Source organism: Tenebrio molitor, chromosome 2 (genome assembly GCF_963966145.1).
Source record: "Tenebrio molitor chromosome 2, icTenMoli1.1, whole genome shotgun sequence".
Classification (NCBI taxonomy): domain Eukaryota; kingdom Metazoa; phylum Arthropoda; class Insecta; order Coleoptera; family Tenebrionidae; genus Tenebrio; species Tenebrio molitor.
In genome coordinates this window covers 21,483,874-21,498,607 of record NC_091047.1, presented here as the reverse complement: position 1 = coordinate 21,498,607, position 14,734 = coordinate 21,483,874, and the positions used below count along the sequence as shown (strand labels likewise).

The 14,734-nt window shown below is 38.6% G+C and overlaps 2 protein-coding genes, 2 long non-coding RNA genes and 1 other non-coding gene across 6 annotated transcripts; 2 read left to right on the top strand and 3 right to left on the bottom strand.

The window, feature by feature from the left end:
- Window positions 1–932: 932 nt before the first annotated feature.
- LOC138122771 (uncharacterized) lies at window positions 933–1,582 on the top strand. The gene is made up of 3 exons (XR_011156621.1): window positions 933–1,129; window positions 1,203–1,355; window positions 1,407–1,582. It is a non-coding gene; the product is annotated as an uncharacterized lncRNA (long non-coding RNA).
- A 3,320-nt stretch (window positions 1,583–4,902) lies between these two features.
- On the top strand, window positions 4,903–5,065 carry LOC138125136 (U1 spliceosomal RNA). The gene has a single exon (XR_011157356.1). It is a non-coding gene; the product is annotated as a U1 spliceosomal RNA (small nuclear RNA).
- A 786-nt stretch (window positions 5,066–5,851) lies between these two features.
- On the bottom strand, window positions 5,852–8,301 carry LOC138124776 (uncharacterized). Of its 2 annotated transcripts, XR_011157265.1 has the most exons (3): window positions 6,555–8,301; window positions 6,423–6,488; window positions 5,852–6,317 (listed from the first exon to the last, which is right to left on the bottom strand). It is a non-coding gene; the product is annotated as an uncharacterized lncRNA (long non-coding RNA). The 2 variants fall into 2 exon arrangements; XR_011157264.1 differs by having other exon boundaries at window positions 6,423–8,301.
- An 873-nt stretch (window positions 8,302–9,174) lies between these two features.
- LOC138122692 (uncharacterized) lies at window positions 9,175–10,920 on the bottom strand. Its single transcript, XM_069036947.1, has one exon. It carries the CDS (start codon window positions 10,918–10,920, stop codon window positions 9,175–9,177), a length of 1,746 nt encoding a protein of 581 aa, XP_068893048.1.
- A 1,323-nt stretch (window positions 10,921–12,243) lies between these two features.
- LOC138122691 (uncharacterized) lies at window positions 12,244–13,350 on the bottom strand. Its single transcript, XM_069036946.1, has one exon. The coding sequence runs from the start codon at window positions 13,348–13,350 to the stop codon at window positions 12,244–12,246; it is 1,107 nt and encodes a 368-aa protein (XP_068893047.1).
- Window positions 13,351–14,734: the final 1,384 nt, after the last annotated feature.

Below are 14,734 nucleotides of genomic sequence, written 5' to 3'. Positions count from 1 at the left end.
CTGTTCTTCTAACGAAAGTTATTAATTTCAGAATCCGACGACCCGTTTCTGGGTTTAAGAAAATTATTCGTGGTTTGGGCCTTTCACAAAATTGCCAAATGCTACAACATTTTTTGTTTAATTTTGTACTCGTTTCTTTATTTGGTGATCGTTGTCTACATTATCAAAAATTTCACAGTAGATTTGATAATGCGATACACTACTGGTGTGGTTCTATTTACATACGTAAGTAATCGAATACTTATCAAAAATGAAATCAGATTGAACATTTAAATTTGGTTAATTTAGATCATCACAGCCATGCTCGTCGTCGTTATTTTCGAAGATGCCATGTTGGAACTATCAAAAGAAATGTATACTTCATTTTTGCCGATAAATAGTGCGGGATTAGAAACAGAGCGTTTTATCGTGAAGAAAGCCACCCGGATCAATATTTACATGTACTTTGTTTTCGCAATTACAATGATGTGTGGCATAGTATTCTTACCAATTTTTGGTAGTAACATTGAATGGTTTATTAATGATTTAATTGTTGAGGAGTATTTCGATAGACGCTCAAAAATTGTTATTAACTTCATACTTTACTCTGGCATTCCATTTATGGCATATACATGTATTCGATTTCCTGGTCTTATGAGCTACGGAATAGTCCAAGTATATGTGCAAGTCTCATTGATTAATCAGCACATTTTAAAAATGAATGACGATGATCTGCGTTTCGAGAAAATGACCAACGGCGAAAAGATTGTTTATCACAATAAGATCTTTAGAAACTTGTGCTTTTGTATCAAACATCATGTTATTTTGGGAAGGTAAAATTCGATAGTTTATTGAAAAAAAAAATTATTTTTTTATTTTTTCAGAACAATAAAAAAACTTCTGCAAACTGCAACATCTCTGGTACCGATATTTGTACTGTTGGGAGTATTGATTTCAATCGGGGTCTTATTCTTGTTAGAACTTGTAAGTTCTAATTCAAAAATTAAATAAGCTTCCTTTAAACGGGCCATGTTTCTAGGTTCTAGAAGATTCAAGTACCATTATGAAAATTCGTTTAGGTGCAGTTGCAACCATCAATATCTTAATTGTTGTTATTTGCTGTGAAGCTGGTCAAATGCTTGTTGATGAAGTACGTAGCTTTAGTTGCCCCATTTAGATACATTATTTATTTTGAATATGACGTGATAATTTTTAAATTTTAGACAAGTTGCGTTTTCGATACTTTAATGAAGTGCTCTTGGTACAATTGGGATTTCAGAAACAAACAAATTTTACTAATTTTCCTGGAAAATTGTTTGAAACCGTTTAAGATGCAGTTCGTCTCAGTCACTATGGATTGTAAGTTAGCAGGTTCTGTAAGTAATCAAGTACGAAATTTACAATTAATAACTTTAATAATCCTGCAGCTTCTGAAAACAGCCACTAGTTACGCCTTAGTGTTGCACAATTTAAGACAGAGTAACTAGCCTCACGAATTAGCAACATTACTTAATAACACAACTGAACAAATAAATCTATTTGTAAGAACATTTTAAATCTTTGGTACCTACACGTTGCTCAGTCATTGTCTTATTCAACATGAATAATATTTTTTATCTTACAGGTGGAGTTTTTGAGCTACCTTAGACCATTGTTTTCGGTGACAGAAGTCAAATTTTAATCACAAGTGAGATAAAGTACTCACTAGTGAGTTAATTTGACAGTTGCCATTTAACTTGACATAAATTACTTACAAGTGACTAAATTTGACAGCTGTCATTTTACTTGATTGAAACTGCATTTCTTGGATTTTTTGCAATAGTTGCACCTGTAAGATAAAACGTCGTATATCACACGTGATCGAAATGCCATTATGAAACTCGTGAGAAGTGTCCCACTCGTGCGCAAGCGCACTCGACGGTCAAAATTCTCCCTCTTGTATAATGATGCATTTCTATCACTTATAATATAATATACTATTAATCTGGTGTTCGTAAGATTTTATTACACTAAAGCCCCGGTTGTATAAAGCTTAGTTAACATGGTGTCAGCTAACAACGCGTCAAGTCGGAAAGCCGCCCATTTAATTGGCTCATTCAAACAAAATGTTAAATATCCTCCAATCAGATCGCTTGACATTATGTTAACTTTAACAACGACTTGACATCGCTTTATACAACCGGGCCTTATTAATAACTTGACAGATCTGATCGAACTACATAATAGTCGTTGGCAAAGCCAAATAACCACCAACACTGCATTCTACCCAGAAAATCAACCGGCAACGTTGTGTACTTAGATTTGATTGGTCTAGCATTTTAGCAAGGTCATAATTGCCATTATACACTTAGTGCAATTTTGTTTTCACCAACTTAATTCAACAGGTGGTGGTTATTTGGGTTTGGCGCGGCCTATACTTACAATTTTACAACCTTTGCAAACTTTGCACATTACCTATATCTATTTCTTGTACTAGTTTTTATTCATATTACTGGAATAATACGATAGCTGAACTCAAATTGCACATCACATTCAACAATTTATTTATTGTGACCATTTTATAAAGCAATTACACAAAATATACTATTATAATATTAAGTGTTTGTTCTATTTATGAAGCTAAGTCTTTAGTTTAACTAAGATCCTCTCAGCGCTGAAAAGGCCCTAAGCTTCAGCAGCGCCCTAGTATGTATTATCAAATAATTTCAAACTGAGATTTACTTATTAAATATTACTCTAATATTCTGCCAAATTTTACTTAAAAATTCCTGCTAAAAAGCTTATTAACAGACCGTAAACTTTTTATCATGTAAATAGCCAGCATTAAAAAAAAAGCACCGTATACTCACTAGTAATATCCCGAGTGAATGTCAAATTATCGACAAATTGACATGCACGAGAGGATATTTTGGCAGACTATTTCCTGAGAAAAATTTACATGATAAGTAAGTACAAATAAACGTAATTCTTTTTAAAATATAAAATTAATACCAAATGATTTTTTAATTAGGACTACGCGAAAATTTGGCGCTAGTGCAAATTATCGATAATTGCACTAGTGCAGTATTATCGCTGTAATTCGATCGCTATTGGCTAAAATTCAAATATTCGAGCTTTTTGATTGGCTTAAATTTTTGGAAGGAAATAGTCGCGGATATTGAACTAGAGCAGAATACTCGCTGATATTCGTCCGTTGCTACGTTATTTCTTTAATATGCATTAATATGATTGGTTTAAATAAAAAGGGTAAAAGGGCTCTCCTTCCGCTTTCCAGTCATATCTTTCTGTCGCCAGTAAAACCCGTTACGTTACGTATTGTTGAATATTTTATTTGTTCCACATTTGTAAATAACTATTCACGTTGGGAAGAACAGTAGTGGTGCAAATGACCTGACCTGTTACTATGACAACACATATGAAAGTTAATGCCAAATGTGTGCGATTTGCACCACTGATGTTCAATCCAACGTGAACAGGATATACAGGGTTATTCTAAATGATTGTAGTCGAAGTAGGCCATGCCCATGTTATTACGTTTTTGCCGCTTTCATGTGAACTGTCAGTTGTGTCGCTGTCACTGTCCTTTTTTAGGTGAAAAGTGCGGTGATGAGGATTTTATTTATTTTTGTTAAATTAACGATTGAATCCAGAAATATTGAGTTATTCTACAATCAATTTTAAAAATAGTGAGTTGTTTTGCACCCAATTTAACACATCATTTTGATGATTTTTTTATGTGGAGCGGCAACCATAAATTTTACATTCAGTTTTCACGCCTACTTCGACTACAATCATTTAGAATAACCCTGTACTTCACTTGCCGTCTAAAATATCATAATATCATTAAAAAAAAAAAAAAATTGTTACACAGTGTGGGACTGGTTTACAAATCTCTGAGGGGCATGATGACCAACTCAATAGACCGGGACCAATGGCTTAAGGTGACTTCCGAATCACGAGACAGAATATAGCTTTTTTTTTTTTTAATTTCGCCCTGGGTCGGAATCGAACCCGCGACGCTAATAGTAGGGTTAAATTGATTCTATGTGACATAATCTATGCCATCACAAATTTCAAAGTAACTGTTGTAAAATGTCTAACTTTACTACTTTGAAAAGTGTTTAATAGGGCAATTTTTTTCTGGGTATGAATGATGAATGATGATGAATGAATGATCTTGTGAACTGAAATTTGATTATTAGTGTAAAAACATATTTACACCGAGCAAAATAGTTATTTATGTATTAAGGGCGTAAGAAGCCCTCTTATGGTCTGAGGTGTGATTTTGCTAAAAACACGCTGAAGGCCATAAAAGCCAGTTCACGCCCGCAGTACATACACTATTTTATGCACGATTAGGGCCTAAAACCTTAACATTTAAAAAAATTAATAAAGAACTGTCTGCTCATATCACGGATGTTCGCATCGCGTAGTGCTCCAGTCAATTTTTTAGTTTTGCGCGTAACCTTGGGAACAGTGAAAACAACCGTAGCCATTTTGCCAGTTGCAATTTTCCATTATAAATTCATTAAGGAAATGATGAACGAGGCTGAGAAAGCGGCATTGCGGCAGAAACGAGTGTCCAGTATCGAGTAATCCCCATTCGGGATTAGGTAGTTTAAGGTACGGAAGGTTCGGAATTTCACCAAAAATATTTGCGACTTTTATTTGACATATCTTTATGGCCCACGGGCATAAAGTGGTCCGTGGGCCATAAAGAGACGTTTATGTCAAGAAAATGTGTGCATAATTGTCAAATTATAATATAATCGTGCATAAATGGTAAAAATGTTATTAGCCCTTTTAGTTTTAGGCCACAGAATGTAATGTGGCCAAACGTTAGTAGATGTCTCTGCCTTCTAGTGGTAACGAGTGTGAAGTTGTCGTTACACTATAACTACCCCTGTCAGACGTCGGCAAAGCATACTTACCTGGCGTAGGGGTTACCGTGATCAACAAGGCGGTTCCCCCAGGATGAGGCCCTTCCATTGCACCGAGGTCGGGCTGACCCCTGCGATTATCCCTAATGGGGATAACTCGGGTGCACAATTTTTGGTAGTCGGGACTGCGTGCGCGCTGTCCCGGTCTAATTTAATCTAAACTAAAATGTTTATAGTTTTAGCACTTTTAGTACTTATAGTTTACACAGTTTCATCAGTCAGTCATACATTTATTCCAATTTCTTATCTCTGTGTAGGTAAGGTATGTAATTTTATTTCCATCTTCTACGTAAATGACAGCTTACAGACATTTGTGGTATAACTGGTAGAGGGCGATTCAAACCAGAACAAGACAAGGGCGGGGCTTAAGATGCGCGCCGTTAAAGTGACCAGTGGCGTATGAAACTATTACTACTTGATTAAAATAATAAACATTACGAAATGAATGGGCAAAATTGATTTGAATTATCATCAGGGCTTTTTTTTATTTTACACAACACAAGTAGTACACAAGCACAACTGACAGACAACAATAAGCGTAAAAACGGGAAAAATTTTACTTTCTAACGCCGCCACTGTAATACACGTGCTTCCCTTCTGAAACAATGGACTGAGCCGACGTCTTTCTACGCAGACTACGTGATGTCCTGTTCTAAGGTACTAGATCAACACACTACGTATAGAGGTACCGCCATTCCATTCCTCGCGAGAGTGGATTGTAAGATAAAGAAATCAAATGCAAATTTCACAAGTGAAATAAGGAAGACAATAGTTTTGGGGATTTTTTTAATGAAATAATGGCATTACTACAATGTCAAAAATTTGTTAGGTTATGTCGCCCATTATTAATCAAAATTTTTTAACTGAAATGTTTTACTGGTTGCAGATATTTTTTTAATTAAAATTTACAAAAACCACTAATAAAACCCAAACAAGTTACCAAATTTTTAATCGTTTAAAAATACAATATTAAAAAATATTTTGAACTGCTCTTCTCATTCCCATAATTTTACTGTCACATTTTGACCACAATTAATAATTCTCAGAAGATTCGTAAAAGGGTAGTTTTGGTTAAAGAGAGTTTCGGGATTAGGCTTTAGTGTTTAGTTGGGAAACAAATGAAGTTGCAAGATGATCTACAGTAACTAAAATCTAGGAAAAAAGTTTAGATATTGAAACAGTACATAATTATTGTTAATAAAATAAATTACTAATGTGGCGGAGGGATAGTATAAAAAAAAGTTATAGGTATAGGTAGCTGTTTAAACTATCAGACACAAAAATACCTATAATAAATATACCTATATTCATAGGTTCCAGTAACAGATGAGGGAAAACTTCAGGTTTCAATCGCTGCAAATCTTCAGCCCAAAAGAAATCATCTTTACTAAAATGTTTCTGCAAATGAAAATAATATTAAGTATACTGTAGCCACTTACTTATATCACCTAACATAAGAAAAACTAAATCTTTACTTTATTACTTTATTATGTAGATACTTACACAGCAGATTTGTAGACAGTCTCAATTTTTTTAGCCACTGTTCCCTCCGTACTCTGTTTTTGACTCCTAATATTAAATTGCTTGTTACTGTATATAAGTATATGCTACGAGTATATGTAACGGGTGTCTTACCGTTTGGAACATAAAACAATTTAAATCCATTTTTTCTAGAACTTGAACAGCCGCTAACACAACACTTGTTACTGACCATGTTAAAGTATTAAAATAAACGCAAGTAACTGAACCAAGTTAAAAGATGTAACGAGAACAAAGAAATAAATGACAATACTTAAACACAAACGAAAACTGTAACGAAATAATAAGTTAGATGAATCGTCAACGAGGATTATTAAATATGCAGCAGAATAATGACACTACTTTTTGTCAAATTACGTCAAATCATTTTTGGATTGTGTTTTTTTTATCCCCAGTTTGAGTAGATTGTGCGACAAGGACAGACATAAAAAATCACTAATGGCGGTACCTCTATACGTAGTGTGTTGATCTAGTTACCTTATCCTGTTCTGGTTTGAATCGCCCTCTAACTAAGTAAATGAGTAGTTACGGGTAGAGCCCTGTAATATTTTACAGGCTCGTAGAAGAGACCTGTAATATTTTACGATGCTCATCAAAATAAAAAGGGTAAAAGGGCTCTCCTTCGGCTTTCCAGTCATATCCTTCTGTCGCCAGTAAAACCCGTTACGTTACGTATTGTTGAATATTTTATTTGTTCCACATTTGTAAATAACTATTCACGTTGGGAAGAACAGTTGTGGTGCAAATGACCTGACCTGTTACTATGACAACTCATATGAAAGTTAATGCCAAATGTGTGCGATTTGCACCACTGATGTTCAATCCAACATGAATAGGATATACAAACTATTATACCATCAATTGTTGCAATTACATACTGTCACGAGCAAAAAAAAACTGGTCGTCAAAATCATGTTTTAACGTAATGGAAAATGCTCCATTGTAAAACGATCGTAAAATCATAACCTATCATCATGTTGTATGACATTAATTGACACTAATTATTTAATCTTTTGACACTTTGTTGACGTGGGCATAATCAGGCAGGGAAAAATGTTTAATTTGTGACAATCTAACCAAATTTTGAAATGACATTGACGACCAGAATTTTTTGCTCGCGACAGTACGTTGATAATGCATTTTGATCCGTTTTAGAAAGTCATTTTCATCGCTCTTGGGATCGAATCAGTAGAGAACCGGACTTGCAGCGTTGGTAATTCCATGGGTATTTTCTTGGATTTCAGGAAAATCGCTTCAAAATCTTCTTCGGGCATTAAAGCCATTCTTTCTTTTCTTTCTTTTTGCAACAATCTTCACAATACTTCTGAGAGTATTTTTGTTGTTTATCTCAACACCATGACGACGTAGTTATAATCGCCCCACCGCCTTTCATTACAAAATTTTTATAAACATAAATAATAATTAAAAAACGAAATTTAAAGGCTGAAGATGTAAATAAAAGTTTGTATGCAACTCGCTTAGCAATTAATCTTTACTGGGCTTACTGGCTTATGGAGACTCGTTCCTTACGTCACTCGTCCCACAAAAGCCAGCGCGCCCGAAAGGCTCGGATACACGATGCCAGTAACTCGTACCAGTTACTAAAACCGAGTACTGGAAACAAGTATTTCGTAAGAGTTTGGGGCGTATTCTGTAATTTTTAAAGGGGCGTTAAAATTTTAGCGTCGTTTAAAATTTAAAATTTCACGTCCTGATTGGTCATTGCTATGACAACTTAATTAAACGCCCTTTAAAAATTAGGGGAGCAGTTACAGAATACGCCCCAGTAGCGTCTATATAGTTTTTTAGTAAATTTCATGCTAGTACAAGAAAGTAGAAAATATTAAGATAATTTATTTTTGAATAAGTTATCTATATGTTTTAATCACCTTAAATGGGATTTCGCGAAACAAATTTTGTAAAATAAATTATGTTTGTTCATGGGAGAAAGTTGAATTAAATTTTAAATTATTTAACACATTAACCTTTAACTCTTTATCTCTTTAGACAAGATGGTCAACATTTATCATCAGTGCATTCCAAAGATGCACCGTTAGAAGGTGTTTCGGTTCAATTGCCTCCTACGAAGTTTGACGGATGTTTCCGCACCCAGGAGTTTGAACCTATGACACGCCAATTGCGTGTCCGGTAGGGTTTTCTTGTTACGCGTAGGGGTTTCGCACAATGTGGACCGTGATTTCAAAATGAGGATAGATGCTTCAGATTAATGCAAAGATGTATTGGTGTTTCTGGTTCTACATTTGCTTATCAACTAACTTAAAACTAACGAAAATATACAAAAAGTAAATTCGCACCCCCTCTCCGTCATGGGTAGTACGCTGGTGGTCTTTTGCAAGATGTGACTGAGCCAGATGGCGGGACATTCCCACTATTGTGAAAGAGACCACCAACGTACCGGCACCGGGGATGATTGTCGACAGGAATATTGGAAGCGGCGTCATAAACTAAATTGGACCGGCCGCTCCAACATCCCGCCCCTCATTGAAGGCTTCCTTCAATATTAAATTTAAACGGTATATACAAATCAATTATGTATGACACATCGGTGTGCACATGTACAATTGAAACTTATGACTAAAGAACAAACGACAAAACAAAAAACAAAACAAAACGAAATGAATACAAACAAACAAACCAAAATGGGTAAATAGGCACTATCACTAAAAGTTCAAAAAAGTTCGAACGCTCTCACTGGTTAAATGTACATAGAGGCCATGGGTAAAACACACACTTTGTTTATTGAGCGGGTCACTTCACCTTTTGAAGTTTCTAAAGTCACCACACGCACACAACCATCCTTTCCTGGGTGTAGGCGAACGACACGTGCCAAGCGCCATTGAAGGGGTGGTGAATTGTCTTCCTTGATGACCGCTAACTCGCCCACTTCGATGTTTGGAAGACGCTGGTTCCACTTACGGCGGGGTTGTAGTTGCGTCAGGTAGTCCACGGACCACCTTTTCCAAAAATGCTGCCGAAGTTGTTCCACATATTGCCATCGAGACAGCCGGTTGATGGGCAAAGGCGTTACGTCATGCTCCACGGGGGCAGTGAGCAGATCACCTATTAAGAAGTGGCTTGGGGAAAGGGCGATTAGGTCATTGGGGTCGTTGGAGATGGGTGTCAAAGGACGTGAATTCAGGCAGGCTTCGATCTGTGTTAATACCGTGTGCATCTCCTCATATGTTAGTGATGTCAGACCAATCACTCTTTTAAGGTGTGACTTTACGGACCGGATACCTGCCTCCCATATCCCACCGTGATGGGGACTATGGGGAGGAATGAAATGCCACCGGACCGTACGATCGGCTAGCCGGTCAATTACATCGCGTTCGAATTTTTGCGACTTTAACATTTCGCCAAGTTCGGATAATTCATTACGAGCACCCACAAAATTTGTTCCGTTGTCCGAATATAAATTTGCAACGTGCCCGCGACGGGATATGAAGCGTTTGAGAGCGCCCAAAAACGATTGAGAACTCAAATCTCCGACGAGCTCTAAATGTAACGCTTTGGTCGCAAAGCAGACAAACAGGGCGATATAACCCTTTACCGTCCTTTTGCCTCTACCTCGACCCTCTTTCAGGTACACTGGACCGCCAAAGTCAACGCCGCTGTTGAGAAAAGGTCGGGCCGGTTGAACGCGATCTTTGGGCAAATCACCCATTAATTGATACGATGTCGTCGGGTTTGCTCGGAAGCATTTGAGGCAATTGTGAATGATTCGCCGCACCACGGAGCGCCCCGACATGGGCCAGTACCTTTGTCGCAGAGAGGCCAATGTAGCCTGAGGGCCGGCATGCAATAATGAGATGTGCTCCGATTGAACGATTAATTCGGTGATTTCGCACTTAGGCAACACTATTGGGTGCTTAACGTCCGAATGAGCGCCGGAATTTCTTAAACGACCTCCGACACGTATGAGTCCGCTATCGTCGAGGAAAGGGTTGAGTGATATCAGACGACTTTTCTTGCTGACTTGACGACCGCCCTCGAGTTCTTTGATTTCGGTACTAAACGCTTGATGCTGTACGTTTTTTAGGATGATAAGCATTGATCTTTGTAATTCAGATACTTTCAAGGGACCGGTGTGCTTTGTGATGGGCTTTCGACAGTTTTCCGCGAATCGTAAACAGTACGACAACACGCGTTGTAGTTTGCGCAACGATGAAAATCGAGTAAAAAAATCTGGTGGTAACATTTTCTCGGAAGTTATCGCGACAGCAACCACGCGTCGTTGTTCCGGCAACTCCTGATCGTTGGCGAAGTTTGGATTCGTCTGACAGTACTTCGGCCAATGCTGTGCCTCGTCTGACAACCAGGATGGCCCGTGCCACCATAATGGAGAATCAATCAATTCGCGGGGTGAACAGCCTCGCGAAATTATGTCAGCGGGATTGTCTTTGGTGTTGACGTAACTCCAGACGCAATTTTTTGTTAACATCTGAATCTCGGAAACACGGTTTGCGACGAACGTTTTCCAAGTCGCTGGCTCGGCCGCTAACCACGACAAAACGATTTGAGAAGCGAGGGAGAGTTATTGTCTTGAGGGGTGCCACTCGAGATTTAGCGCAAAGTAACCGGGTTTGATGGGGTGTCGCGGTGTTTAAGGATCTGATATAGATGCATGCTCCGTAAGCGCGTTCGGATGCATCGCAAAAACCGTGGAGTTCGAATCCAATGGGATTCTGATTCGAAGTTACCTGCCGAGGAATCTCCAACTGATTCAATTCAGGTAAGCTGGCAATGAATGAATCCCAGGTAGTCAGGATCCTTATTGGGACGGACTCATCCCACCCAACATTTAACGACCATAGCGATTGGATCATTAATTTTGCAATTAGGATGACCGGACCCACAAGACCGAGAGGGTCAAAAATCTGCGCGGTGATTGATAAGATTCGTCGCTTGGTTACCCGATTTCCTGACTGGATCTGACATATGGAATATTTTAACGCGTCATGTGTGCAATTCCATAATAGACCTAATGTTTTGGAGTCGCCATGTTTATCGAAATTCACCATGACTTCATTTTCACTTAACGTGGGCAATAGCTCGGGGCAATTTGATGCCCATTTGTTTAACGGGAAACAGCCTTTGTCAAGGATTGCCACTATATTGTCGCGTAACGCGCGCGCTTCGCGAACCGTTTTTGCTCCAGTTAGCAGGTCGTCCACATACGTGTCCTGCATGATTGACCGCTGAGCTTCGGGATTATTTGAGCCTTCTTCCAGTGCTACCTGTTGTATGCATCGCGTAGCCAGGTAGGACGATGACGCCATGCCGTAGGTAACCGTGTTAAGCTCGTAAACTTGAACCGGATGGGACGGGTCGCGACGCCATAAAATTCGTTGGTACTTTCTGTCCTCTTTGTCCAATTGTATTTGCCGATACATTTTTGTTATATCCGCGGATATCACGATGTTATGCAACCTAAAACGCGTAATGATAGCAAAGAGATCCTGTTGTACCACCGGACCTACCATTAATTTGTCGTTTAGACTGACACCGTTAGAGGTTTTGGCCGATGCGTCAAAGACTACGCGCAATTTAGTGGAAACACTGGACTCTTTTACTACCGAGTGGTGAGGTAAAAAATACCCGTCGTTGGAGAACATTTCGCGATCTTCAATTGTTACCGGTGACATGTGATGCAAAGATTGATATTCGTCCAAGAACAATTGATAGGAAACGCGCAAATCCGGAGATCTTTTTAATCGTCTTTCAAGACCGTGTAACCTTTTCAAAGCGATGTCATAAGACGACCCTAACTCTTTTGAATTGTCTTTGAATGGTAGTCTGACTGTGAATCGGCCGTCATTGTCGCGTTTGACGGTGGAGATGAAATGTGTCTCACACGCTCGTTCAGCGGATTCACTGCGCTGGTTACGACGTGTAAATTCGTCACGGAATTTTGCGGAAGTTTGGCAGGTAGACGCATTGCGCCCCCGGCTATCCATCCCAGGTGGGTCTTTTGGAAAACCGGGTGCACTTTGGTGGCCTTGATTTGACCGACACAGAGGAGGTCCCAAAAGATTTCAGCACCGATTAGAATATCTATGGGACCGGAACGATGAAATTGCGGATCCGCTAGCTTGATGTTATTTGGGATTTGGAGGAGACTTGCATTTATCGATTCCGCCGGCACTGAATGAGTTATGATCGGTACTACAAGACAATTCAAGTTAGCACCGAACGCATTGTGAAATGATTTGACTTGCAGACTGGCGATTTTATTGACAATGCTGCCGTTAGCATTACCAATTCCGGTGACGCGGATGTTGGTTTCTTTCGAATTGACCCTTAAACGTTTGCAAGTTTCGATCGTTACGAAGTTGGATTGAGACCCAACATCAATCAATGCGCGACACGATTGATATTGGCCGGTGTTGTCTCGTACGAGAATGACTGCTGTTGATAAAAGTACCTGCGATTCGTAACTATGACAGTGATGGTTAGCTACGATCGGGGTGTCTTCAGCCGCGTTCGTTGTCACAGGTGCTGCGGGTTCCGTCAAATGGAGCAATGAGTTGTGCATTTTATTACAAATTTTACAAACTCCTGACTTGCATTGGGACGCGGAATGTGAGGTGCTCCTCAAGCAATTGAAACATAATTTTAACCTTTTGACTTCGGCGATCCGAGCCGAAACGGACAAATTTAAAAATTGTTTGCATTGATACATAAAATGGTTTTGATTGCACAACTTGCACGAGGGCTGTTGCGTAGCCAAGTTGGAGGAAGATCTCGTGAACGGCGCTTTTGATTTCTGTTGCGGATTTGACTTGGATTGAACGTCACGGTTCTTTTCGGGGTTTTTGTGAAATTGGATCGCTTCCCACACGCGACAGCGATCCTTGAGGTACGCGTACATGTCCTTTAGCGTTGGCATCGTTTTTTTGTTGGTTGTTTCCCATTCCCGCATGGTAAATGCATCTAATTTTAATTCGATTAAATGGATTATTAGAAGATCCCATGTTTCCGTCGGCGCATCTAACGTTTTTAACACTTTCAAGTGCAAATCTACCTTGTCGATAAGTTGCCTCAGAGACGCGGGAGAATCTTTTGTGACGTTGGGTAAATCGAATAACGCGCGAATATGATTTTTTATGATCAAACGTTGATCGTCATACCTTTCTTTCAGCAAAGCAATCGCGATTAGTAGTATGTAAAATGTTACTTCTGGGCCAGGACATTTGGCGTCTTAAAAATCAAGGCAAAATCTTACAAATTTAGCTGTTTGCCCAAAAGCAAACAACCGAATAGGGCCTAAAACCTCTCAAAAATCATTAATTTTTATCCACCCCAAAAGTTCCCAAATATGTGTAGGCCACCAAAAGTTGGGCACACGAAAAACAGGGTAGAATCCTACAAATTTACTGTTTTCCCGAAAGTAACCATCCGAAAAAGATCTAAAAAACTTACAAAATGCCTTGATTTTAGACACCCCAAAAATAGCTTTTCCTTTCTGGACCAAGCCAATTGGCGCATGCAAAAATCAATTAAAATTACCTCAAAACTGCTCTAAAACCATTGTCAAATCTCTAGATTTCAGACACCTCAAAACAGCTTTTTATTTCTGGACCAAGCCTATTGGCGCATGGAAAAATCAATGAAAATCAACTTAAAGCGTCTTAAAAATCAAGGCAAAATCTTACAAATTTAGCTGTTTGCCCAAATGCACACAACCGAAAAGGGCCCAAAACCTCTCAAAAATCATTAATTTTTATCCACCCCAAAAGTTCCTAAATATGTGTAGACCACCAAAGATTGGGCACACGAAAAAACCGTTAAAATCTCCCAAAATCATGTAAAATTATCTCACGAGCACTCTAAAAAACTCACAACATACCGTGTTTTTAGACACTCCAAAATGGCTTTTTATTTCTGGACCAGACCAATTGGCGCATGCAAAAAAAAGAGAAAGACAACACCAAATCAAAGAGGTATATTTGGCGCCTTACAAACTAATGTGGTGAAATTCCTTTAAAAATCATAATTTTTTATGCTCCCAAAAAATACTCGAGACTCAATAGACCACCAGAAAATGGGCACATGGGAAAATCATCCAAAATCAAACAAAATTACATTAAAAGCACCCAAAAAACCTTACAACATTCCTTGTTTTGAGACACCCCAAAATGGATTTTTACTTCTGGAGAAAGCATTGGCACATGCAAAAAATTCACCAGTCGGAGTGGCGACCGGTAATAATATTAAACAAATAAAAGCTCTTGTTTTTAAATTTCCAAAATGGC

Coding starts and splice junctions, on each gene's coding strand:
- LOC138122692 (XM_069036947.1), bottom strand. CDS start 10,920: ATGTTAACAAAAAATTGCGTCTGGAGTTACGTCAACACCAAAGACAAT.
- LOC138122691 (XM_069036946.1), bottom strand. CDS start 13,350: ATGTACGCGTACCTCAAGGATCGCTGTCGCGTGTGGGAAGCGATCCAA.